The sequence below is a fragment of the Mauremys reevesii genome, linkage group 16 (genome assembly GCF_016161935.1).
Source record: "Mauremys reevesii isolate NIE-2019 linkage group 16, ASM1616193v1, whole genome shotgun sequence".
Lineage (NCBI taxonomy): Eukaryota > Metazoa > Chordata > Testudines > Geoemydidae > Mauremys > Mauremys reevesii.
The window spans coordinates 9,247,553-9,275,531 of record NC_052638.1 but is presented as its reverse complement, the minus strand read 5'-3'; the positions used below and the strand labels follow the sequence as shown (position 1 = coordinate 9,275,531).

The following is a 27,979-nucleotide window of genomic DNA, read 5'->3' as shown; positions in this document are numbered from 1 at the left end:
CTTCACTGTCACGCTCTGTCTGGCACAATGACTCCTCAAGCTTTGAACAGTCTGCGTGGGGGGAGGAATAGGGAAGGGATGCAGTGAGGTTCTGCACGCTGAGAAGGAAGTGGTGCTAGACACAGCCAAGCAGAGGGACGGATTAAGTCGTCTCCGGTCCAGAGATTGAGCGAGAGGGGAGGAGAGTGGAGGCTGGCAGGTCGCACTGGAGATGGTAGGTCTAGCACCTTCTTCTACCCGGGGACGTGGCTGGCTTCACCTGCGCAGTGTTTAGGGAGGAGTGAGGCAGGCAGAGGAGCTGCTGCTCACAAGGGAGAGCTACCAGCTGGCTCCTTAGCGACAGCCCCCACCCTCCGCCCCAGACACCTCTGAGTGTGGGGACAGGGGACAGTGCCAGGAACAGAGACCCCGAATGGCCCCCAGAGCAGGACCCTGCACGGGCAACAGGGACGATGTCCTGACAGTGCCCCACAGACCCCCACAGAAGGAAACTCCAGGTGGTGAGGGGGGTTGAGTTCTCTCCTGTGCTCAACTCTCCAAGATTAATTGAAATGAGACCACCCAGCTTCAACCAGCAGAGCCCCCTGCCCAGCCCTGAGCTGTCAGGGGAGCCCCCCCCACTGCCCAGCCCTGAGCTGTCAGGGGACCCCCCCCCCCACTGCCCAGCCCTGAGCTGTCAGGGGAGCCCCCTCCCCCGCACTGCCCAGCCCTGAGCTGTCAGGGGAGCCCCCACCCCACTACCCAGCCCTGAGCTGTCAGGGGAGCCCCCACCCCACTACCCAGCCCTGAGCTGAGGCGAGTCCCCTCATGCACCCACACCCAGCCCTGAGCTGCCCAGGGAGAACCCCCGACCACACTGCCCAGCACTGAATGGCCAAGGAGAACCCCCCGTTGCCCAGCCCCGAGTGGCCAGGGAGAGAAGCTCTCCCCACCCCCCAGCCCAGCCCTGAGCGGATAAGGGGAGCCCCCCCTCCCACTGCTGTGCAATTGGGCTTTCACCCAGTCACCTGGGCTGGGAGGATCTCTCTCCCCCAGGCACCCATGAATATCCCCTGCACATCAGTTCCAGAGCCTGACCTGGGAAGCAGAGCTAAAGGTTAAAAACTGCATGGGGGGGGGCTCTTCCCCGCTTTCCCCTTCCTTTCTGCCGTCCCTCCAGAGCTCCTACACTACAGGTGGCTGGGACAGCCGGGCTTTGTGGGGTCACTGGGAAGAGAATAGCAGCAACCCCAGCATGAGGATTGGTTGGGAAAGTGGAGATGGGCTACCAGAGATGGGCTCATTCAGAGCCTCCCTGCCAGCCAAAAAACAGCATGGAGCCTCTCCGGCCTGGGAGGCTGCCTGGGGAGCCAGCCAGCCACCCCCGGGAAGCTGAGACCCGGCTGAGAGGAGCAGCCAGCACTGCAGCCCTTGCCACACCACCACCCTAGTGTAACCGGTTCAGAGCCCCCCTCCGTTCCCCCAGATCTCTGGGCAAGGCTGGGCTCAGCCCCTGTTGGGAAGATGCCAGAGGGTTCTGCTCTGTGTTTTACACCCACGCGCTGCCACTCACAGCCCTGGTCTTGTCTGTGTCAGCCAGGTGTGTCCAACAGTGTCTGGTTCAGCTCAGTGTGTCCAATATGCCTGGACCTGCCTGCTGGGAAGCACAGAGGGGTTTATGGACATGTTTTTCTGACCCCCAGGGCAGCGCCGGAGGACTCTGCTCCAGTCCAAGGGCTTGGGGATGTGGCTGGAATGTCATCCGACTCCTGTGCTTTGCCTTCATTAACTGGGGTGAGCCTTCCTGCAGCTCTGGTGGCCTGCCGCTGACCCTGCCAGGGGTCACAGACGTATCCCTGAGAAAGCCTTGGGAGGGGAGTGGTGTTGTGGCACCATCAGTTACTCCTGCTCCGTCCAGGCCAGGGGCTGGTGAACTCCTCTGCACAGGCATGGTCCAGGCCAGGTCTCTCCTCTGCAAGTGCTTCCCTGGGCCTGCTGACTGCACTGGGAATGTCTGGATCTAGGGGTGAAAGTAACTTAAAGGACTTACCGGTACGCCAGAGTCCTCAGCTGTGGGTGTGGCCTCAATCAGAAGAGGTGGGGCCTTTAAATACCCGGGCCCTTTAAATCAAAATTTAAAGGCCCCGGGGCTCCAGCTGTGAGGCAGTTTATCTCAAAGTGTTTTGGCTTCAGGGGTTTTAAAGAAAACATTGCACTGAATTTTTGTTTTATCCTGGGAAAAGTGTGTTTCTTCACATTTCTCATCATCAAAACTTAGTTTTGGCTTAATCTTTCCCCAAAATTTCCCCTTTGCACAGATAAGCAATAGCCCAATAAGCAAAAATTTTGGAAAATTCTGAGCAACTGAAAAGCCAAGGGTTAGAATGGAAACCTTTAGGCATCCTTAACTGTAGGTGTCCCTGCTGTGACTATTATCAATTTGCCTCCCAGTCGGGCCTAAAGGTTCCAGCTGGGACTCTGTCTAAGGCCTGGTCTACACTGGGGGGGGGTTCGATCTAAGGTACGCAACTTCAGCTACATGAATAGCGTAGCTGAAGTCGAGGTACCTTAGTTCGAAGTACTTACCCGTCCTCATGGCACGGGACCGAAGTCCGTGGCTCCCCCGTCGACTCCGCCACCGCCGTTCGCAGTGGTGGAGTTCCGGAGTCGACGGGAGCGCGTTCGGAGTTCGATATATCGCATCTAGATGAGACGCGATATATCGAACTCCGAGAAATCGATGGCTACCCGCCGATATGGCGGGTAGTGAAGACATACCCTAACTGGACAGTCTGGGAAGGCCAGGTTAGTGGAATGTGAGTATCCCTACACCTTACCTGTTACCAGTGTGGAGAACTGTGACAGTGAAGGAAATGTTCCTGTGTATGTTAAGGATAATGACTTGCCTATGAAGGGAGCTATCCCAATCTCCAAGCAATGGTCCGTGAACAGCCATGTTTGCTGGGACAAGGGAAAGGATATCCCAAGCCGTTTGTCTGTTAAAGGGGACTGTTTCTCCAGCTCTTTTCTGTTTGTAGAGCAGACAGAAGAAGTCTTTGAAGTCTGTAAAAAGTCAGTAGTTCTGCCTAGTAGGGGCAAAAAGGAATTGTTTCCATGGACTCTTAATGGGCCATTGTTAATAGTAAACAGTCTCTCTTCTGAGGAAAGTGTGTTGGTGCCTAGTGGCCAAAGTGTTTCAAATGAAGATAATATCAGAGGGGTAGCCGTGTTAGTCTGGATCTGTAAAAGCAGCAAAGAATCCTGTGGCACCTTATAAACTAACAGACGTTTTGCAGCATGAGCTTTCGTGCGTGAATGCCCACTTTGTTGGATGCATCCGACGAAGTGGGTATTCACCCACGAAAGCTCATGCTGCAAAACGTCTGTTAGTCTATAAGGTGCCACAGGATTCTTTGCTGCTTTTACAAATGAAGATGAATCCACTGAATTTGCTTTGAAAAAATCCATGGTCGGGAGCTTTGAGGAGATTTCAGGTGGAATAAAAATTGTTAGAGAGTTTAAACAGCCCTATAAGCTTAACCAACTTGTCGGGGAGACAATGGTGTTGGGACAGGAGTGTCTCCAGGCTTGTCATCCAGGTTGATTCTTTGAGTAAACAGTCTGTATCTCTGGTTCAGAGGGAAGACTGGACAGCTGAATCTGCAGAGCAGGAGGACAATTGTGCAGTGAATCTCTCGAGAATATAGGGATGGCAGGCAAACTCTGAACTCTAGATATTTTGGATATGACTTATAGTCTCTTAGTGGACTTGATATCGATTCCCTGTAGAAGCAGAGGCTGGTAATGGAAGGAGAAAAGAACCTTGAGTCCACCTGTGCAAAGGAAACAAAGCAGAATTGCTGTATTTTACACACATTTTGCACAGTATAATTGACTGCACAAGGTACAGCAGAATAATGGCCTGTGTTCCTGGCTTTCATAGATTTTAAGGCCAGGCAGGGATCATTTGAACATCTACACTGACCTTCTGCATAACACAAGACACAGAGTCTCGCTTAGTAATTCCTGCATAAAGCCCAGAACTTCTTTGAGCTAAATAACATTAGAAGCAAGAAGATGACCAAGGACAGGGTAGGCCCGTTATTCAATGGGGCAGGGAGGGTGGGGAACAGTAACAGAAAGTGTGGAAATGGTAGATGTGCTAAATGGTTAGTAGTGATTGGACGTCTCACAAAGTGAATGCCAGTGAAAATGAGGAAGGATTTGAGGCTAAAATAGGGAAAGAACAAGTTAAAAATTACTTAGATAAGTTAGATGTCTTCAAGTCACCAGGGTCTGATGAAACACATCCTAGAATACTCAAGGACCTGACTGGGGAGGTACCTGAGCCATTGGTAATTATCTTCAAAAAGTCATGGAAGAGGGGAGGGATTCCAGAGGACTGGAAAAGGGCAAATCTAGTGCCCATCTATAAAAAGGGAAATAAGGACAACTTGGGGAATTACAGGCCAATCAGCTTAACTTCAGTTCCCAGAAAGATAATGGAGCAAATAATTAAGCAATCAATTTGCAAATACCTAGAAGATAATAAGGTGATAAGTAACAGTCTGCGTAGATTTGCCAAGAACAAATCATGTCAAACCCACCTAATAGCTTTCTTTGACAGGTTAGCGAGACTTGTGAATAGGGGAGAAGCAGTAGATGTGGTATATCTGGACTTTAGTAAGGCTTTTGATATTGTCTCGCATGACCTTCTCATAAACAAACTAGGGAAATACAACCTAGATGAAGCTACTAGAAGGCTGTCATAAACAGTTAGTAAAGGGTCTAGTGACCACAGATGCATCTGAACGTGGGGTAGGAGCAGTTCTCATGCAGGAAGGATCAGATCACAACTTCCATCCTGTCATGTTTCTCAGCAAGAAACTGTCTGAGAGGGAAAGCCACTGGTCAATCAGTCAAAAAAAAATGTTACGCCATTGTGTATGCCCTGAAAAAGCTACGCCCATACGTTTGGGGACAGCGGTTCCAGCTACAAACCGACCATGCTGCGCTAAAGTGGCTTCATACTAACAAGGAAAACAACAAGAAACTTCTCCGATGGAGTTTAGCTCTCCAAAATTTTGATTTTGAAAATTCACCACATTTCAGGAGCTTCCAACAAGGTTGCTGATGCACTCTCTCATGAAAGTTTCCCAGAATCAAATGGTTAACAACTGTTCTTGAAATGTAAAAAATCTCGTTGGTTACATACTTAGTAGTATCTGTAACAGTGCATGTGTTTTTAATATGTTTACTTTAAAGTTCTAGAAGGAAATCACCGCCAATGTGGGTTCCCCACTGTCTGCGATTTGGGGGGCGTGTCATACACAGTAAAGGGTTAAGGTCTCTTTTACCTGTACTGGGTTAACAAGCAGTACCTGATGACCACCTGACCAGAGGACCAATCAGGGACAAGATAATTTCAAATCTCTGTGGAGGGAAGTTTTTTTCTGTGTTCTTTGTTTTGAGAGAGTCTCTCTTGGGAGTTAAGGGAGTCCAGACATCTTAATCAAGTCCTCCCAGGTTTCTGCAGTATTTTTCATCTATTCAGTCTAGTGAGTATTAGAAAGGCGAACTAGTATTTTTTTAATTTTATTTCTGTATTGGCAATTGTGTGTTTTGCTAAAGGAATCTCTTTATTTCTATTGCTGTACTTTGCTTTTACTGAGAAAGAAAGGGGGAGGGGGAGTTCTCTCCAGGTTTATAATTTAGACTCTGTTGATTGTTCTATCCTGGTATTACAGAGATAGTGTACTTCCTTTTGTTCTTTCTAATAAATTCTTTCTTTTCTTTGGACTTGGTTAATTCCTTCTCTTGTGGAAATTCAAGGGAAGGGAAGGGGGGAAGAGTGAGTTCCTCCTGGGTTTGATTCACAAGTTGAATTGGTGTGTATCTCTCCCAAGTGGCTAGGGGAGAGGGAGGGGGGAAGTGGGCTGCTTCCCTTTGTGCTAAGATTCAAGGTGGTTGGATCTGTGTTTCCCAGGGAAAGTTCAGGGGAACAGGGAGTGTGCTAGACACTTAAAAACCTAGATGGTGGCAGCGTAGTAGATCTAAACTAGAATTTTAGTTTAGAGGAGTCCATGCAGGTCCCCATCTTGGAACCCAACAGCTCCAAGTGGGGGAGGAGACCTATGACAAAGGCGGTTGCATAACTGATTGGAAAACCATTCCCAGAGAGTAGTTATTATCAATGGTTCATAGTCAAGGTGCCAGGGCATTTCGAGTGGGCTTCCACAGGGATCAGTTCTGTTCAATATCTTCAACAATGATTTAAATAATGGCATAGAGAGTACACTTATACAGTTTGCAGATGATACCAAGCTCGGAGGGGTTGCACATGCTTTGGAGACTAGGATCAAAATTCAAACTGATGTGGACAAACTGGAGAAATAGGATGAAATTCAGTAGGGACACATAGGAAGGAACAATCAGTTTCACACTTACAAAATGGGACATGACTGCCTAGGAAGGAGCACTGCAGAAAGGGATCTGGGGGTCATAGTGGACCACAAGCTAAATATGAGTCAAGAGTGCAACACTGTTGCAAAAAAAAAAAAAAGCGCAAATATTCCAGGATGTATTTGCAGGTGTGTTGTAAGCAAGACACGAGAAGTCATTCTTCCGCTCTACTCTGCGCTGATTAGGCCTCAACTGGAGTATTGTGTCCAGTTCTGAGTGCCACATTTCAGGAAAGATGTGGACAAATTGGAGAAAGTCCAGAGAAGAGCAACAAAAAATGATTAAAGGTCTAGAAAACATGACCTATGAGGGAAGATTGAAAAATATTGGCTTTGTTTAGTTTGGACAAGAGAAGACTGAGAGGGGACATGATAACAGTTTTCAAGTACATACAAGATTGTTACAAGGAGGAGGAAGAAAAATTGTTCTCCTTAACCTCCAAGGATAGAACAAAAAGCAATGGGCTTAAATTGCAGCAAGGGCAGTTTAGGTTGGATATTGGAAAAAGTTCCTAACTGTCAGGGTGGTTGAGCACTGGGATAAATTGCCTGGGGAGGTTGTGGAATCTCCATCACTGGGGATTTTTAAGAGCAGGTTGGACAAGCACCTGCCAGGGCTGGTCTGGTTATTACTTAGTCCTGCCTTGAGGGCAGAGCACTGGAGTAGGTGACCTATTCTATTGAAGTCCCTTCCAGTCCTACACTTTGATGATTCTATACCATTCAATACAGATGTACTTACCCCTGCCATGAGAGCAGGGGACTGGACTAGGTCCTTTCCAGTCCTACAAGTCTATATTCTATGTTGATTAAAAACCAGCACCATACAAAATCAGAATATCAGAGGCCTTACAGAAGTCTAAGGGTTAGTCTACACTAGACGTTGCTGTGCCAGTGTCGCGTGTGTGGTGAAGATGCTCTATGCCGACAGGAGAGCACCCTCCCATTGGCACAATAAATACACCTCCATGAGAGGCAGCAGCTGTGTCTGTGGGAGAAGCTCTTCCCCCGACATAGCGCTGTCCACATTGGTGCTTAGGTCGGTGTAACTTGCATCGCTCCAGGGGGTGGCTTAGTCACCTCGAGCAACATAAGTTATACCAATATAAGTGGTAGTGTGTACAAGCCCTAAGTGTATCATGTCAGTTACCTTCATCAACCAAATTCATCATCAAAAAATATATCAGGTTTGTTTGCCTGGGATTAAAGTCAGATTTACCAGCTGATAGTTTTCCAGGTCACCGTTTACCCTTTTAAAATACTGGCACAACATTAGCTTTTGTTCCTGTTCTCTGGAACATCCCCATTGTGCCAAGAGTTATTAAAAACTAAATGGTTCATCAAGCTCCTCAGCCAATTCGTTTATATGCTTTTGGGTGCAAGTTATCCAGTCCCGCAGAATAAAAAAAGGTTACCTGTAACATTGCTACTTTACATCCTGCCTATACTGATGGAATAGAAAGTATTTCATCCCCTGCACTCATGGAATAAGATAGGAATACATCGTCCTGCTATTTCTTCTATAGAGTGTTGTGCTCGTTAGCAGCACTGCTTAATTATAAATAATAATAATATTGGGGGCAGGCAGTGTGGTCTAGTGCACAGGCGGGGGCAGCGCTTGCAGGGGCTCTAACCACCCCAAAATTTGCCTTAGCCCTGTTGTAGCAGCTGCCATTCTCCAGCTGCCCAGCTCTGAAGGCAGAGTGGAGAGAGCAGAGGCTGCTGGGAGGGCCCCCAGCTCCAGCAGTGGAGAAATACACCTGGGCAGAGGACTGGGGTGCCCGAGAACAGCCCCTGATCCCTATCCCCACGCGCCAGGGCGCAGCACCCAGGGCAGGTGGTAGATCCAGGGCTCCCCACAGCAGCCCAGACTGACCCACTCCAGCCCAGGCTCCTGGGCCCCACCCCTGTGGTTGCTGCTCCCTGAGGGATCTGCCGGCCCTGGAGCCAGGTTCCCCTGCCAGGGCAGCTCTTAGTGGCTGTCAGCAGCCAACACCTTCACTGCCCAGTCCCGGCGTACGACTTGGCCATGGAGAGGGGCTACAAAGAGGGGTGGAGCCTTGTGGCAATGGGGGGGCTCAGCCCCCCAATTTTCTGTCTGTCCCATCTCAGCCCCCCTACTGGGAAGAGACTGGTGGGGCCCCTGTGCCTAGGGAATAAGGAAACTCCCCCTCTACAGCATCTCTTGTTCTTCTCCCACTCTGAGCCAGTGAGCTCCTCAGGGCAGGGACGGGCTCTGACAGTACGTACCGGGCCTGACACACGGGGCTGGACTAGTGGCTGAGGAGTGGAGGTGCAATGGGAATAACTATAAATAACAACAACGAGGATCATTGTCTTCCTTTCATCTCAGACTTTCATCACATCTTTTTCACTGTCTATTTTACTTCCCCTTCCTTAGGCCCCTACATCTTTCTATCCCTCTCCCCTGCTCTGCACACAGTCACTTTCTCTCTCCCGTCCTCTCTTTTCCACTCCCAGCTCTCCCTTTCCCTCAGTCTTCTCCCCCTCCATCTTCCTTTTGTCTCCTGTCTCCCATCTTTGAAACCCCCGCCCAAGTCTCTGTTTGGCCCATTGCTGTTGAGATTTGCCTCCCTGGAGCAGACACTCCACCGTGGGGCCTGCAGGCCCAATTCCCTGCATCTGGGCTTCTCTCTAGCCCCCTAGGAGCCACCCAGTGCTCTCTGGCTGGCACTTAGGGAGAGGCCCCATGGAGCCCGTATGGCAGGCTGGAGCCAGTGGGGCAGGCTGGCTAACAGGGCCAGCAGGGTCTGTGCAAACCGCCTAGTCTGAGCCCTCCCCACTCATCACTCTGAACTTCATGCCGTGACCTTCAGCAGGGAGTTCCTGCTCGTGCACTTGGCTTCCTTGTAGAGAAATGGAAACATTCTGCAGTGGATCATTTGCAAACAATTTTGTTTGATTTAATTCTTCCTCTTTTGCAATAATGTCAAATACTGACACTGAACTTTGTGTTTCAGGAGCTGCAGAAAATACTGCTGCTGTCATTGTGGTGAATCAGACAACCCCTTCTATCTGTGCAATGGAAGGGTCAGAGTTCACCATCGAGTGTACATTCAACACAAGCAATAATTCAACCAAGTGGTTTGCTGAATGGTATAAAACCAAAAACAATGTAACAGCCAAGGTGAACAATGGAACAGATCGAATCATATTATCAGCAGATAAAGAAAAGAGGTCTCTTTCCCTCACTGTGAAGAAAGCCGACGTCACTGATTCTGGAACCTACGTATGTTGGGTTGGGAGCAAAGATGGGACATATCCTGGGACTGGAACCCAAGTGACCATTGATGGTAAATACCAGCATTTCCTTCTCTGTTCTACAAAACCCTCCGGGGGAGCTCAGGACACTGGCCTGGCTCCAGGGAGCTGGGGCAGGTGGTGCTGGGGGAGGTGGAGCAGCACAAAGCGTAAAGGGCAGAGCTGTGGGCAAAACTGGGGGACATTCTGGGGTTCGTACAATGGTCTTGATCCTGCATTGCACTGATTTCTGTGGGGGTTTGGCTGCACAAGGAATGCAGGGTCAAGCCCCAGATATTCAAAAACTGTTTTGAGATGGGGGGAGAGGAGAGGTTTCTAACTGGCTGATCCTGGGAGACCTTCACTCTAGTTGATGGCATCTCTCTTTGTCTGTAATGCAATAACTTTTGCACACGACTTGCAATCACTTCCAAAATTTCAGGAAATATCATAGTCATCAGTGGGCAGAACTCTACTGATATTGAGGAAATCTGAAAACCCAAAGGGAAGTAGTGGGGGACACATGGAACCCCTGCTCTCTGTTTAGCAGACCAACAGCTTCCAGCAAAGCCACCTCTGTAACTGTCTAGATCAAAGAACCACTTGCTGTAGAGTGACCAGATAGCAAGTGTGAAAAATCGGGATCGGAGGTAATAGGCGCCTGTATAAAAACAAAGACCAGAAAATTGTGACTGTCCCTATAAAGTCCAGACATCTGGTCACCCTAAATTGATGGCACCAATTAACTCTTTCCAGTAGAACAACATTCCTGTCTCATCTCTGTTCATCCCTCCCACCCCCATGGAGTGTCCTGAATGATTTATCTCCCAGTCAGAAAGAGAAGAAATAATAATGGTGGAGGAAGGTCCGAAGGGCAGTCACAGAGCCCCTGTCATCGGGGTTGGGAATGGGTGACTCTGGAATGGGGGTACGGATGGAATGGGGGTGCACACAAACTCCTGGCGTGGGGGGGGAGAAAGGGGGAACCTGGGAAGGAGGTAAGGGGGGGTGGGGGTGCACACAGAGCACAGTGAACATTTAGTTGAATTGGTAATAGATTCGGTGAAACCTTTTGCTTCAGAGCCTTGGCTTTTCCCAACTAATCTAAGTTTTCCCAGAAAATTTGCCAGCAGCTCCACTGTACGTAGTGAGAGTCCATGTGCCAAAGAATTTACCATCGAAATAGACAACAGACAAAGGGTGGGAGACATGGGCAGAGGTACTAACAGTAGATTGGGAAGTGAGAGAGATTAAAGGCTACATCCACAAAGGGATTTAGGCCCTAGTCCATCCGTTAGGTGCCACTGTGATCCTCAAAGCTCCTGCTCAGCTGCCAACTAGCCTGGGGGTACTTAGGTTTCCACTGGTAAAGTCTGTGCTAAAGAATTGTTGAAACACTCTCACTATCCCAGGGGTTCTCAAACTGGGGGATGGGACCCCTCAGGGGGTCATGAGGTCATTATATGGGGGGTCACAAGCTGTCAGCCTCCAACCCAAACCCTGCTTGCCTCCAGCATTTATAATGGTGTTTAATATATTAAACAGTGTGTTTAACTTATTGTGGGGGGTCCACACTCAGAGGCTTGTGATGTGAAAGGGGTCACCAGAAAAAAGTTTGAGACCCACTGAGCTATCCTATAAGCAGAGCCCTGCCCAAAACAGCCATTGCATCGTGATCCTCACCCAGTGTTTCCTACCTGATTTCCATGGACAGACCAGCAGGGTGGGGAAGGACAGAGACTTTGACCTTTAAAATATTAATACAATCAGTGCAGAAACACAGTAAAAACAGGAAAATAAATTACAGATTCATAACTAACTGCCTATCCCAGACAGTACAAAGTGCATTTCCAATAGCCCGCCAATTAATAAATTGGTCCAAATTGCTAAGAAGTGTATATTATCTAACCTCCCAATAAAGGCATAAAACCACTAAAAATCTAAAAACCCGAAGAATATTGGCAACCCCAGTATCATCATCTACTTTTTAAAATGGCCATCTTTGCTTGACCCAAAATAAAGTTTGCAAGGCATATCACCGATCTACTTGTGAACCTGAACTTAACAGTAAAAATAAATATCGTAGGAGAAAAAAAAATCAATGGCCGATAACTGAAAAATACCCTAATACAGATAATGGCTGCAACCTGGAACAAGAAAGATACATGAGAAACAGTTTCCTCCGTGATACAATAAGGACGTGACTCATCCTCTTTGCAATTGGAGGCTTGTGGCCAGTTCACCAGGCTGGATGGATACAGTATATGACTAGAAGTTGTCTTCTCCATACCATATTGGGATAAATCAACAAGCATTCGAAAATGACGAATCTTTACCATGGTCATATACGATGACTTATGTCCCGAGCTATTAAAACTAAATTCAGAAGACTTGCTGAAGGTAAGAAAACTCCCAGGCTTGTCAATCCCAACCCACAGCAGGAGCAACACACAAGAAAAGAGGAACATTAGTGTAATGAGGAACGGCTCACTCAAGGAGGCACCTAACAGATGGGCAGTCCCACCCCTAGGAAGGGCTGATTCCACCTCTGACAAAAACTGAGAAACCCAGTGAACTGAATGAAAACTGAATGAAAACTGAGCTCGGCAGCCAAGGTATCCATGAGACCCATCTCAAATTAGCTGCCTGATTGCGTACTTCCGGTTCCAAAGGAGGTATGTGGTTGATGGTTGATGGTCAGTTCATAACTCAGGTGTCCATAACCCTGAGGTTCTACTGTACCTGAATGCAGGAGACAAACATGGGCCCAAAACCAAAAGCACAAAGGATATGAAACAAATATATATGATCTACACGATCAAAAGCCTTCTCTCGATCAAGGGAAATCAACCCAATATGCAAATCATACATTTGAGGCTGAAATTACATCCGGCAATAGGAAAAGGCTATCAAAAATGGACTTGCTGGGGATGCAATAGGTCTGATAATGGTGCATGACCAAACCAATCATAGTTTTCATTTATTTGTCAAGGGCTTTGAAAAAAGTTTATGGTCTAAGCAAAGCAGGGTCACAGATCCACAATTATTCCACCTCCACAAGGTCCCCCATCCTAGGCAACAGGGTAAGAACCACGCGATGACAACTGAGTGGCAGTATCTTCTCTTTGATGCTCTCCTGAAACACCTGGAGTAAGTCAGGCCCAAGAAGGGTTCAAAAGGCCTTATAAAATTAAACAAGCAAACCATCAATACCAGGGGTCTTCCCTGGGGCAAAGCCATTTAGGGAAGAAGTCAATTGTGAGAGTGTCAGATTGTGCTCAAGTCTGTCCACATCCAAGATTGAGATCCTAGGAAGAGCCTTAAGGAACCATCAAGTCTCCGATGGACACTGGTTTTGCTGCATACAGGTCTGAGAAAAAATTCACAGCAAAGTCCCTAATCCCCACAGGATCTGAAAGCTCTCTGCCCGTTGATGTCTTGAGGCAGCCAATCATCTTCTGCGCCACATGTTCCTTTTCCAGACTGAAGAAAAACTGAGCAGGTGCATCCACTTGAGAAAGGCCCTGAAATCGGGCTCCTTACCAGTGCGCCCTGAACTTTGCTATCAAACAGGTCCCACAAGAGCTGATTTTTATGTTTCAAGCTCTCTTGTGACCCAGCATCATTACTGCCACAAAAGACTTTTTTCAATTCCATGGTCCCCAACTCAAACTCCTCCATACGCCGGCAAAGGCCCAGGGTTGTCTGCTGCATGTTTTGCTGACAAAAATATTTAAATATTAATTTTACCCACCTCCCGCCATTGTCACAAGGAGGGGAAACATTCTGAGAGGCAAGAGAGAGAGTTTATTGGCTGTGGTTGTTGAAGTTGGGGTGGAAATCTGTGCAGGAGTTTAAGCGTTGCAGTTTGCTGTGATGTTGGAAGTACCTCTCCCAGACCCGAGGACGAGCTCTATGGAGCTCAAAAGCTCATCTCTCTCACCAACAGAAGTTGGTCCAATAATAGATATTATCTCACCCCTCTTGTCTCTAATATCCTGGGACTGACACAGCTACAGTGCACTGAACTTGATGGCATGTCTCTTTGTCTGTGACACAATAATTTGGAACACCACAGCGCATCAATTCCAAAATTTCAGGGAGTATTGAAGGCATCACTGGGCAGAACTCTGTTGATATTGAGGAAATCAGAAAACCCAAATGGGAAAGTGGGGGAGACATGGAGTGCCTGCTCCCTGTTTAGCAGAGTAACAGCTTGGAACAAAGCCAGCTTTGCAACTGTCTAAATCAAAGAACCAGTTTGTGGCACCAATTAACACTTTCCAGTAGAAAAACATTCCTCTCTCATCACTGCTCCTTTCCCCAGTAGAGTGTAACATGCTGACACTCTGGATGTCCCGGCAGAAAGAGGAGAACTAATATCAGTGGGGAAGGGAGGAGGGGAAGGCTCACAGAGCCCCTGGCATGGGGAGGATGGGGGACCTGGTCTGGGGATAATGCTGGAATGAGGGTACAGCCAAAGCCCTGAGCATGCAGGGAGAATGGGGGGCCCTGGAATGGTGGAAAGGGAGAGAATTAGGGCACAGAGAGCTCCTGGCTTGTGGCAGAATTGGAGACTGTAGCATGGGGTGGGGAGAAATGGGACACACACAGCGCTCCTGGCACAAGGGTGGGGGCTAGAGAGTCCCTGAAATAGAGGGGGGTGGGAGGGTGGCACTCAGGGACCTTGTTGGTGACAGAGGGATGCAAAGAGTCCCTAGTGCATGCAATGTGCTTGGCCTACAGAAGCAAAATAACGCGGGCATCCCTCTAGTTTAGCCCCCGAAGAGTCCAACCCAAACTCACAATGGGTTGAGCAGAGTCAGGATGAAGTTGTTGGCTCAGTAATAGGTTATTATTTTAGTGTTTGCTTTGCAATGCTGCTCAGAGGCCTCAACCAACATGTCAGGCCCACTGCGCTAGGCCCTGTACACTAGAGCTGGTGGTTTCAGTTTGTGAGACGTTTCATTATTTCAGAACTGGCTTCATTCCAAGCCAAGACAGATAAGAACTGCACCAGGGCCAAGGACCCGAGGGCTTCCAGAGTCCCAGAGGCCAGTTACCAGCTGCCTGCTCAGGAGCAGAGCAGCCTGGGGAGTCACTGGCCCAGGCCTCTAGGAGCCATGGGATCTCCAGCCTGGGGCAGTCTGCATGGCGGAGCTACCCCAGAGCTGCACCCCTGGGAGCTGGTCCTGGAACTTCCAGGCTCTCAGCTCCATGGCAGGGACACTGGAAGCGCCGGGAGCCCTGGCTCAGACAGGGAGCCTAGCAGACAGCAAGAGCCCCTAGAGACCTGGCTCTGCCCGAGACTCGACTCCCGACTCCCCGAGCTGGGGCTCGCGGGACATAAGAACGGCTGCACTGGGTCAGACCAAGGGTCCAGCTAGCCCAGTATCCTGTCTTCTGACAGTGGCCAATGCCAGGTGCTCCAGAGGGAATGAACAGAACAGGCAATCATCCAGTGATCCATCCCAAGTCACCCATTCCCAGCTTCTGGCATCCCCATCCCCGCCCATCCTGGCTAATAGCCACTGATGGACCCATCCTCCAGGCACTTTAGTTCTTTTTTTAACCCTGTGGCTCTTGGAACACCAACAGAAACCTGTGTGTGTTTTGATGAAAGTGGAGTCAAATCTGTAGCAGATTTGGTGAATCAGTTCTCTTCAGCGCATTGGCATTTTCAGTCTAAGCTAAGTTTTGCCAGAACATTTGCAATCAGCTCTACTGTCAGGGCCGTAGCAACAAAGAACGTGGCCTCCTCCGAACATATGTCCGGGGCCCCTTACAATGCAGAAACTGGAATGCGGTATTTATTTTATACAATATACAGGGTTCATATTATGTATACATAGGCCTACAGTGTACATGTATTCCGTATTTACGCAAAGCGCTTCTTTCGAGCCTTGTTCTCCGCAAATTGGTTAATCAATGCGTCATAGTCCAGAGATCTGGCAATCCTGTTTTCAATTGAGATAACTGCAAGCGCAGAAAGCCTGTCATCTGTCATGGTTGAGCGCAGGATATTCTTGATCAGTTTCATTCTGCTGAAGCTCCTTTCAACACCGGCGACAGTAACTGGTGTGGTCAGAAGAATTCTGATGCAAATGCAAAGATTCGGATATATCTCCTGAAGGCTGTTCTTGTATATGTACATTAAAAAATTGTTTGCCGTGACAAGTCCTCTCTCTTTCTCGATGACATAAATAAAACGATTCAATTCCATTATGAGTTCGTTGGCATCAATGTCTCCCATTTTTCTTTCAAAATTTTTGCTGTGATTCTCCAGTTCATTTTCTCTGTGACACTGCTTCAGGCTGTTAGCGTTGTACAGAAATCCAAACAACTTATACCACTCCACAAGTTGGTCAAATCACGACGAAACAGAAGATATGGCCTGATCAGTGAGAACAAGAAAGAACTGCGATTTGAATTTTTCTTTGGCAGAAAGACGACTCGAATCATCAGCACATTCATAATCAAACATTCTCTTCTTACGTCGCACCCTGGTTTCTGGAAACACCTGCTCAATACCCATATGCTCTGCTATTTCACGTGCATTTGTGACCACAGAGTTATATCCTGTATTTCAATAGTCTTCCAAAAACTTCATTGTAGCACCGACTTCTGCCTGCAGTACGTCAATTGACACATCTGGTGACTGAATTAATTTGCTGGTTTTATTGACGTGAAATAGTATATCGTACCACGTGTACACAGTCAGAACAAAAGGCCACGTAGTAACATGGTCTAAAAGCGCACCGGCTTCTGTTGCTGTATTGCCATCTTTCTTTTCGAGCGCATATTCTCGCAAAGATGACAAAGCATTGCACAATTCTTCAAGGTGATCACGCAATGGCTTCACAGCATCAATTCTCGACTCCCAACGAGTGTCCGATAACCCTTTAACAGATATTGGCATATGTTCTTGAAGTATATCCCAAGGTGAAGGTGACGAAGAAAAGATAATGTATATTCTGTTAATCAGACCGAAAAAGTCAACGGCATATTTCGATGACTTTGCCGCGTCTGAGATCACAAGATTCCAAGTGTGAGCTCCACATGGTACATACAAGGCATGGTCATTTATTTCTAGCATGCGGGCTTGAACTCCTTTATTCTTTCCTCTCATATTTGCGCCGTTATCATAAGCTTGGCCTCTCATGTCAGCAATGTCTATTCCTAAGTTGTTTGCCTTTTCAAGAAACGCTTCCAATAAGCCCTCGCCAGTTGTATCATGAACATTAAGAAAACCAACAAACGCTTCACGAATATTGACACCATCTTCACCGTTGCATTCAACAAAGCGTAACACCACAGACATCTGTTCTTCATGTGACACGTCGGGAGTACAGTCCAAAATAACTGAATAATATTTTGCTTTTTTAAGCTGCGCTATGTTGGCCTCTTGAATGTTACTGGCAACAAGTTGAATCAGCTCGTTTTGGATCTGTGGACTGAGGTACTGAACATGTGTCTCTGCCTTCTTAATCCTCTGTAAAAGTTCGCTGAGGACAGTATCATACTTTGCAAGCAATTCAAACAGTCCCAAAAAGTTGCCATTCAAAGGATCGCCGAGCTTTTCATTACTTCCTCGAAATGCCAAGTTTCTTTAGGACAAGAAAATAACAACATCAACCATGTGTTTGACAACATTTCTCCAGAAATCTCTTTCTTTCAGAAAAGCCTGCAATTTGAGTTGGTCAATAGATGTACGGTTTACTATGCCTGACCGAAGGTCAAACCATTTCACCATACAGTCTTGATGACCTTTGCCTGTTTCATGCTGCTGAAGTCTTTTTGACAGTGCTTTCCAAGCAGATGTTCCACGACGTAGCGGTATGTCACCAGTGCCAAATAATTTACAACGAAAACAAAAAATGGTATCTTTCTGAACTGAGTACATTAACCATGAACATCTTATTTTCTCGCCATTTGCCATGATTCGATAGAAATGAGTACTTGTGAACCTCCGTCTTTCCTCGTTAAATGGAAATTCGTAACTTTCATTCTGCTGCGGTGGGCCACGTGCAACAATGTCACACACTTGCCTGTCCGATATTATAGACAGCCAATCTCCTGGATCATCAGTCAGTGGTTCAGATTCAGATACTTCTTTCCCAGCAGCAGTTGGAATATCTGTCACAGTTTGTTTGGTAGAACAACTGGCTTCACCTTCGACCTCACTTGAAGCACTTCTGGATACTTCTGGATACGATTCGTTGCTGCTAGTGCTGTCCATTTCATGTGCCTGTACCTGTACGTTGGATTGCAGCGCAAAATACGTTGACAACTTTGGAATTTTCTCAAGTTCCTTCTTGGCATCTTTTGCTGCCTTTCGTTTACTAGCTCCGCTCTTATACGTTCTCTTAGACATCACAAAGCACGCTTCTGCGTTGGAAACGATAAAAAATTAAACAACTAAATTAATAACATTTATCCGCCAACCGCCATTATGAACGCAAATACACATTCTTTGAATGGATCCAACTAAAATTCGAAACTGACCGACAGACAACTGATGTAGCCAATAGCATTATGATGTATCATAATGACTTCACGGTTTTGTCAGTAAAACCGACATGGATTGTGCAATAGCGTCAATAAATGTCACTTACCTAGTTATACCTTACATTTTTTTTGCCACTTTTAGGGGCCCCCTTCCTTGCGGGGCCCCCTCCAGTCGGAGGGTACGGAGGTCGCGCACTACATCTCTGCGTGTAGCTTTCATTGCATCCAGAGCACGAACTGATACTTACGTTTAATTTTTAATTGTTTTTTTTGCCTTAGGACAACCCAAAGCACCTGTGAAGTGCAAAAAATTATGCACTGAATTTTCACGAAAAGAAATACCCCAGAAACTGTTGAAGACCTATAGGAAGACAGAACCATCATGTCCCAAAGCCGCTATCATGTAAGTACTTTTCTACCATGTGGTCCTCTTTTCAGAATCGATTAATTTAATTTGCAACTCTGAGAATAAATGGGCCAAAATCCTGCACAGATCCTCGTTTTGGTGCAAAACACATTCTGGAACCTGCCCACAGGCCCCAGCTGAACTCAGGGCTCCATTGTTCTAGGTGATGTACACACACATAGTGAGCCAGGCCCTGCCCTGAAACAGTTCACAAGCTAAATACACAAGACAGACAATGGGCAGAAGAAAGGAAAGATTATGAGGACTGTTTTACAGATGGGGGACCAACGGAGATGAAGGCCTTGTCCACACGTACAGTGCTGCTGCAACACCACTGGAGCGCTTCGTGAAGATGCTACCTACGCTATGTCGACAGGAGAGCTTCTCCCCCTCCTGGAGAGGTGGTAGCTATGTCGGCGGGAGAAGCCCTCCCGTTGACAGTGCTGTCTACACCAGGAGTTAACGTCCGTATCACTGAGTCGCTCAGGGCTGTGGATTTTCCCTGAGCGATGTAGTTGTAGTGAGATGAATGGGTAGCACGTAGACCAAGCCTAAGTGTTTTGGCCAAGGTTCTACAGGAAGCCTGAGGCAGAATCAGGACCTGAAGAGTAGGCCTCTGCCGTAAGCACAAGTCCAGCCTTCCACTCTGGGAGCCCCTGGGAACTCATTAATTCATTTTAAACAAACCTGACAATTGCTACATGTGGTTTCAATTTATAAACACTTTACACAGTTACCAGAAATTCAGCCCCTGAGAAAAGTCTGGGGAAATATTTCAACCTTTTTAATAGTTTACTTAGCCTGGGCCAAATTCAGCCCTGGTTTTAAGTGGGTGCAACTCTCCAAATTTGTTACAGATTTGGGGCCAGATCCTCAGCTGATGTGAACTGGCATAGCTCTACTAACATGGGCCAGACCAGAGCATGATTGAGTGGCTCGGGTTCCAGGCTGGGAGTCATGAGTTGAGCTGCTTAGAAAGTATTTTTGCTCTCAGCCCTGCCCCCCAGGGAAAATATGCATTTTTGGATGAAAAATTGAAAATCAGAAATTTTTGGCAAAAGCTTTTCAGCTGAAAATATGAAATTCTTGATTTAAAAATGATACCTTAGTGCCTCATGGTAACTGTAGTTTGAGTGCTTCAAGCTCCCATTTTTCTCAATAGCCTGGGCTCCCTGGACGGACTACAGCTCCCATGTTGCACTATGGTCTCCCCCTCTTGATGCAACACATCATAGAAGTCCCTGGTTGTAGTGCCTCATGGGAGATGTAGTCTAGCTGGGGAACCCAGTCCCAAAGGGTGGAGAGAGGGGGAATGAGGCAGTCAGGATACAATTCCCATGAGGCACCATGGCAGAATTTCCAGATCACAGCTTTTCCATTTCGGTTTCCAGCTGAAAAATTTGGGCATTCTTTTTTGGGGGTTTTTTTTGTTTGTTTGTTTTGTTTTTTCTGGACAAAAAGTCAAACATTTCCCGGGAACGCAGACACTTTTTCTTAAAAATTGCATTGAGTCAAAAACCTACCAGCTCTAGTCAGGAAAGCTGAGTTCTGTTCCCCGTCTGGCAGTGACCTGCCTCTTTCCCCTCCCACTGTTGATCTGCTCTGTCTATTTAGACTGTAAACGTTTTGGGCCAGGGACTTGTCTCTAGTTATGTTCACGTTGCACAACAGAGCCCTGAGCTCAGTAGGGGCCCGAGGGTCTGTCTTCCTGCTTCCCAGCACCTCCTACCTGGTGTTTGTCCCCCTCCACAGGCCTTTCCCACTGGGCTTGGCCAGGGCCTCTCCCAGGCCTCCCTGCCTAGAGACATTTCCTCACTTTCTCCTGCTTCTTGAGCTTCTCCCCTGCTGGCTCAGAACCCTGCCGGACCCGTCTCACTCGCTGCAGTGTCCACACACATGGCCACAATTTCCCGGGCTTGCCCCCTTCTCAGCACCTTCCTGCTTCTTTTGTACTGGAAGCACCTGACTCCTCTCCGGTGAGACTTATCCTGTAATCAGGGCAGGAGCACCGCCAGCTTTTTTACTGCCCTAGGCGACGGAAGGTCCCACCCCTGAAATGCCGCCCCCGACAGAGGCAGCGGAAGGTCCGGCCACTGCGGTTGCCGCCCCCCAAATGTTAGCGGCCTAGGCGACCGCCTAGGTCACCTAATGGGTTGCGCCAGCCCTGAATCAGGGTTAGCTCAGCCCAGGCTCTCCAGCCCATGGGGCAGGCACCCTGTTGCAGATGGGTACAGCAAAGGCAGTATATGGTAGTGGCTAGAGCAGGAGACTAGGAATTAGGAGGTTTTCGTTTTATTTCTGTCTGTCACAGACTGCCTGTATGACCTGAGGCAAGTCATTTAGTCTCCCTGTGCCTCCATCTGTAAAATGGAGATAATTTTTCCTCTCCTAGCTTCTGTCTGTCTTATTAGACTTTAAACTCCTCGGGGCAGGGACTGACTCTCTACGTGTATGTACAGCACCTAGCACAAGATCAGGGTGTGCCTGGTGAATGCTATGATGCCCGGCATGCCAGTATTCACCCATGATAGTTCTGAGTCACAGCTGGAAATGCCAGCATAGGGCAGGTTTAATGCATGAACAGAAACGAGATGATTTGTTTCTACAGACGAATTTGAGTTTGTTTCCAGACACATCGGTCTGAGGACAATTTGTCTGTAACTCTAAAACAAGAGAAATGGAGTTGGGGTCTCAATGCGCAGTTCCTTTGTCTCCTCTGTTCTACTGGAGCAGCTGACAGAGTGCGCAAACCTCAAAGATCCAAGGACCCGAATCCCATCCCGCACTCCAGGCTCAGTAACTGTCCTCCAGCATCTTTCCAACATCAGCCAGTTTTGATTTCCTCATTGCCATCAGGGGCGGCTCTAGGATTTGCGCCGCCCCAAGCAGGGCGGCTCACCGCGGTGGGCGCTCTGCCGGTCACCAGTCCCGCGGCTCCAGTGGTCCTCCTGCAGGCACCGTGGGACCAGCGGACCCTCCGCAGGCACGCCTGCAGAGGGTCCACCGGAGCCGCCTGCCGCCCTCCCGCGGGACGCCGCCCCAAGCGCGCGCTTGGCGCGCTGGGGTCTGGAGCCGGCCCTGATTGCCATTCACCCCCTTGTTCTCTAATGCGCCTCTGTGACTATATTGAGCTCGAGTTTCCCTCTCACCCACATCTAAGTGTCTAATGCAGGAATCCACAAATTTATCTGAGCGTCACCATAACCATAGATAACACCATTAACATTATGGTAGGTTTTTCTCTTTTTGAGAGCACGTGAGATGCGAGCTCAGGAGAGAGGGACAAAGCTTGAAAGATTTGGTGTATCGCTTCACACTCTGGATGCTCATCTGAGTATTATCCAAACTGATCTGAACTTTTATGAGGTTGCCTTCAGTCTCTGCGGCTTATAGTTCCCCCTCACTGCCCCCGCACCCCTGCAGGCCCTAGAGCCTGGACCACAGCTCGAGCCCGAAACTCTACACAGCAGTGAAACCGCCCCGCAGCCGCAGCCCTGAGAGCCCGAGTCGGCTGGCATGGGCCAGCTGCGGGTTTTTCTTTGCCGTGTCAACATACCCTTAGTCCTCTTCCTTCTTCCCTTTCTCCAAGTACACTCAGCTCCCTTGGCTAATCTCTTGGGATGGGTTTGGTGACAGCCCCCCCTTTCTAAACCTCTCCTCCCATCTGGATCCTCACATACACACCTGTCTTTTCCCTCTCTTTCCTCCACATCCCTCCTTTCCCTGCCCTGCCCATGTTCTCATGCTCTGAGGGGCTTTGCCATATCAGTTTGCCATGGGGCACATTACACACCTCTAACTCCAGAAAAATCATGGCGATCGGGGGAGGTCCCGGATGACTGGAAAAAAGCTAATGTAGCTTTAAAAAAGGGAAGAAGGAAGATCCAGGGAACTACAGGCCAGTCAGTCTCACCTCAGTCCCTGGAAAAATCATGGAACAGGTCCTCAAGGAATCAATCCTGAACCACTTAAAGGAGGGGAAAGTGATCAGGAACAGTCAGCATGGATTCACCAAGGGCAAGTCATGCCTGACTAACCTAATTGCCTTCTATGATGAGATAACCGGCTCGGTGGATGAGGGGAAAGCAGTGGATGTGCTATTACTGGACTTTAGCAAAGCTTTTGACACAGTCTCCCACAGTATTCTTGCCAGCAAGTTAAAGAAGTCTGGGCTGGATGAATGGATGGTAAGGTGGATAGAAAACTGGCTAGATGGTCGGGCTCAACGGGTACTGATCAATGGTTCCATGTCTAGTTGGCAGCCGGTATCAAGTGGAGTGCCCCAAGGGTCGGTGCTGGGGCTGGTTTTGTTCAATATCTTCATTAACGATCTGGAGGATGGTGTGGACTGCACCCTTAGCAAGTTTGCAGATGACACTAAACTGGGAGGAGTGGTTGATACGCTGGAGGGTAGGGATAGGATACAGAGGGACCTAGACAAATTAGAGGATTGGGCCAAAATAAATATGATGAGGTTCAACAAGGACAAATGCAGAGTCCTGCATTTAGGACGGAAGAATCCCATGCACTGCTATAGACTAGGGACGGAATGGCTGGGCAGCAGTTCTGCAGAAAGGGACCTAGGGGTTACGGTGGACGAAAAGCTGGATATGAGTCAACAGTGTGCCCTTGTTGCCAAGAAGGCTAATGGCATTTTGGGTTGTATAAGTAGGGACATTTCCAGCAGATCGAGGGAGGTGATCATTCCCCTCTACTCAGCACTGGTGAGGCCTCATTTGGAGTACTGTGTCCAGTTTTGGGCCACACACTACAAGAAGGATGTGGATAAATTGGAGCGAGTCCAGCGGAGGGCCACAAAAATGATTAGGGGGCTGGAGCACATGACTTATGAGGAGAGGCTGAGGGAACTGGGATTGTTTTGTCTGCAGAAGAGAAGAATGAGGGGGGATTTGATAGCTGCTTTCAACTACCTGAAAGGGGGTTCCAAAGGGGATGGATCTAGACTGTTCTCTGTGGTAGAAGATGATAGAACGAGGAGTAATGGTCTCAAGTTGCAGAGGGGGAGGTTTAGGTTGGCTATTAGGAAACACTATTTCACTAGGAGGGTGGTGAAGCACTGGAATGGGTTACCTAGGGAGGTGGTGGAATCTCCTTCCTTAGAGGTTTTTAAGGTCAGGCTTGACAAAGCCCTGGCTGGGATGATTTAGTTGGGGATTGGTCCTGCTTTGAGCAGGGGGTTGGACTAGATGACCTCCTGAGGTCCCTTCCAACCCTGAGATTCTATGATTCTATGATTCAGAGAAACCCCAAGTCAGCAGCTGATCCCAAGACACCAGCAGAGACTGTCAAACTGAATGATGGATTTTGTTGGGTAGCAGGAAAAGTAGGAAGGGCTTCTCGGGAAGAACAGGCCTTAGATCAAGTGTGAAGGTTTCTTGTCTGAACTGATCCAATCCTCCCAAAGGTTCAGGGTAAGCAACTAGAACCAGTTTAGGTCAGGTCTGTTCAGTGCTATGAAGGAGAGACATCATCAAAAGGCTCATCCCAGCAGATGGCTGGAAGAATTCTACAGCCCATACAGAGCCTGCCATGGCACTTTGCCTCATCTTCTGTGGGGTCCTGCCTATGGCTTTGTATCAAAAGGCTTCATACGAAGAGATGTTTGAAGATGATGTTTAGGAAGCTGTAATGTTCCTGCTTTTAGTCAATGGCCAGAATTATTTCTGGGAAACACAGAAACCGGAGAGCATCAGTTAACTTCTTAATACCCACTTGGGGATATTTTAATGGCCAAGCTTTACAAAGGGGCCTGAAATGCTGGAAAAAAACCAACTGTTTCTTTAAATACTTCACCTTGCTGCAGAAACATGTCAATCAGCTGAAGTCACTTGTGTTTCTCTCTCTCTCCAGCTGTTGACCTGTTGGTGACTCAGAGCCCTGCCTTTGTCAATGAAGAGGAAGGGAAACCGCTGACCATAGAATGTAGATTCAGGGCCCTGGAGAAACTCAGCACCACATACTCTGTTAAATGGTATAAAAACGGGTCTGATGAACATGAGCAGGAGCTGAAAAATAAAGCAGGCTCAGTCACAACAATTCTAGATTTCTCAGTGGGCCTGGCTTCTCTGACCTTGACTAAAACCAGCATGAATGATTCTGGGTTCTACAGATGTGACTTTGGTAAAAATGGCCGCGGGAATGGAACGAGAGTGACGATCCATGATAAACAGCAGCATTATCTTCTCTGATCTGCATTGTCAGGATAAAAAGAACAGGAGCACTTGTGTCACCTTAGAGACTAACAAATTTATTTGAGCATAAGCTTTCGTGGGCTACAGCCCACTTCTTCGGATGCATGGAATGGAACATATATTGAGGAGATATATATATACACATACAGAGAGCACAAAAAGGTGGGAGTTGTCTTACCAATGCTGAGAGGCCAATTAAGTAAGGAAAAAAAACTTTTGAAGTGATAATCAAGATAGCCCAGTACAGACAGTTTGATAAGAAGTCTGACAATACTTACAAGGGGAGATAGATTCAATGTTTGTAATGGCTCAGCTATGCCCAGTCCCTATTTAAACCTAAGGTGATTGTATCTAGTTTGCATATCAATTCCAGCTCAGCAGTTTCTCCTTGGAGTCTGTTTTTGAAGCTTTTCTGTGGCAAAATTGCCACCCGCAGGTCTGTCATTGAATGACCAGAAAGGTTAAAGTTCTCCTACAGGTTTTTGAATGTTATGATTCCTGATGTCAGACTTGTGTCCATTCATTCTTTTGCGAAGAGACTGTCCAGTTTGGCCAATGTACATGGCAAAGGGGCATTGCTGGCACATGATGGCATATATCACATTGGTAGATGTGCAGGTGAATGAGCCCCTGATGGTATGGCCGATGTGATTAGGTCCTGTGATGATGTCACTTGAATAGATATGTGGACAGTGTTGGCATTGGGCTTTGTTGCAATGGTAGGTTCCTGGGTTAGTGTTTTTGTTCAGTGATGTGTGGTTGCTGGTGAGTATTTGCTTCAGGTTGGGGGGTTGTCTGTAAGCGAGGACAGGTCTGTCCCCCAAGATCTGTGAGACTGAGGGATCATCTTTCAGGATAGGTTGTAGATCTTTGAGGCTGCGCTGGAGAGGTTTTAGTTGGGGGCTGAAGGTGACAGCTAGTGGTGTTCTGTTATTTTCTTTGTTGGGCCTGTCTTGTAGTAGGTGACTTCTGGGTACCCTTCTGGCTCTGTCAATCTGTTTTTTCACTTCAGCAGGTGGGTACTGTAGTTTTAAGAATGCTTGATAGAGATCTTGTAGGTGCTTGTCTCTGTCTGAGGGATTGGAGCAAATGCGGTTGTATCTTAGAGCTTGGCTGTAGACAATGGATCGTGTGGTGTGTCCTGGACGGAAGTTGGAGGCATGTAGGTAAGTATAGCGGTCATGGTCACCACTGACTCACACTTCCCACATGGTAACTGAAACCCCACAGCTATTTCCTAGTCTAGGACAGGGAGATGCAGTGTTATCTCAGAGATAGGCTGTGTGTAAATTATGGAGTGTTGTTGTAGCCATGTGGGTCCCTGGATATTAGAGAAACAAGGTGGGTGAGTGTGTGTTCCAGGTCACATAAAAGGAGTGGTGAAGGTGGGTCCTCCAAGCTGCCTAGAAAGGCTGCAGGGAAGCAGCCAATCAGAGCCCAGCAGGCTCAGTGAAAAGGAACTGCTGGGCCTGAGCAGGTCTGTTCCTGGCAGGGACCAGAGGAGTAAGTAACTTCAGCCCGGAGATAAGCGTGAAGAGGAAGGGACTACCTGGGAAGCAGCCCAGGGAACAGCAGCAGTCAACAGAATTACTGTTTTGTGGAGGAGGTGAAGGTTCTAGTCAGTGCTGCAATCTGGTGCCAGTTCCAAGCATTGGGAAGCAGTGCGGCGTCTCAACACTGCCATGTGCTGACTGAGGTAAATGCTGATTTTATAATGGCGACCACTGGCAAGGAGCTTTAGATCATTTGTACATTCAGAATCCTCCTGTTATTCTATTGTTATGTTAAGAGATACAAACCTTGTAGGGGTTCTGGTTTCCTTCCTCCCCTACTGAGACAGTCCCTGCCCAGTGACAGATCCATCCCCCTAGGCTAAGTATAGAGTCACATTTATCCTTTTGGTTTGGCAGGTGCAGGAAACCATAGATAGGGTCAGTTAGGGGAGCGTTACTCTTGGTAAGGGCTCTATCCAGGTCTCTAGTGTCTTGCTCTGCTAGGGATTCCCTACTCCTGTGGCAGAGTCAGCGGGCTGGCTGGCCTCATGGGAAGGTTCCCCTAGGCAGAGGGCTGAACCCAGCCCGATGACCCCACAGGTCCCAGCAGCTGGCAGATGAAGAGGAACCTGCTGGCAAAAAGGGAGGCCAAGGAAACTGCCTGTGACACAGAAGGGGGTGGAATATTAAGGGGGGGAGAAACAGTTTTTCATCTTTAAACTGTCCCTGCCACCCCTTTATTTATCCATCAGTCTCTGTCCCTCCTTTAGAGGCAAATCTGTCCCTCTCGATCCCTGCATCCCACACTGACAGGTTTTTCTTGATTTCATATAAAAGGAGAAATGCCTCCCACGTTGTTTTCATCATCCGGATGGTTCTCGGGGCCCTTTTTATAATCTTGGCTGTGATTATTATTACAGAGTGCGTGGTTTCAGAAAAGAGGGGTGAGTGAAATGTCTGCAATGCAGTCACTGTGCAGAGTCAGCCACAGAGCTTGAGTTACACACGAGGTCCTTCTGCCTTTTCCTTCTGGGCAACTTCCCAGTCCCAGTGCATTGAAATTGAGAAGCTGCTTCAGACCCGGCTGGGACTGTTTTCTTGGCCTGTCTGTTCTAGTTTGTGTCTAACATTAAATCCGGGCATCTCAGAATTAGAAGCACAGAGTTTTGGTTCCTGAAGGCCTTTACCTCTCAGGTCTCCCTTTCACAGCACCGATGATCATTTCCTATCACTGCGTCTGTCCAACGTGCCCTGTTTATTTCTGGCTGGCTGGCATGCACGGAGCTAGTGCAGCACTTGGACAAGTGCGATGCACGTACTGCAGGAGTATTCTTTAGCTTCTAACTTACTGAGTCTGATTTTTTTCCCCACAGCTGCTGTCAGTCGGACAATATGAGGATCAGCTGTTACAGCATACACCTGGAGATGGAGCTCTCAGACACCTGTTACCCCGGCATTCCCCCCAAGCACCGTGCTGACCATCCTGCCTGCCAGATTCTGTACCTGCAAATAAACCTTGAACTGAATGGAAGGAGGAGGGAGGATGCTGGATAACTGGAAAGGAGTTCACGGGTGTTCATATTAAAAGACTCCTCCTGACACCCTCTTTGAGGCAGCAGAACCCGGTGATCGCTGATGGCTTAGGCAGTCTCAGTGGCA

At 48.0% G+C, this 27,979-nt stretch overlaps 1 protein-coding gene across 1 annotated transcript; it reads left to right on the top strand.

The window, feature by feature from the left end:
- Positions 1-21: 21 nt before the first annotated feature.
- LOC120384660 lies at positions 22-27,874 on the top strand. Its single transcript, XM_039503642.1, has 5 exons — positions 22-214; positions 1,683-1,773; positions 9,422-9,754; positions 18,489-18,612; positions 27,694-27,874. Exons 1-5 carry the CDS (start codon positions 212-214, stop codon positions 27,872-27,874), a joined length of 732 nt encoding a protein of 243 aa, XP_039359576.1. The 5' UTR covers positions 22-211.
- Positions 27,875-27,979: the final 105 nt, after the last annotated feature.

What these genes read in the sequence shown, in the direction of transcription:
- LOC120384660 (XM_039503642.1), top strand. An exon ending in AACCCAAGTGACCATTGATG is followed by an intron (nt 9,755 to 18,488) that starts GTAAATACCAGC and finishes TTTTTGCCTTAG; the next exon opens with GACAACCCAAAGCACCTGTG. An exon ending in TGTCCCAAAGCCGCTATCAT is followed by an intron (nt 18,613 to 27,693) that starts GTAAGTACTTTT and finishes TTTTCCCCACAG; the next exon opens with CTGCTGTCAGTCGGACAATA.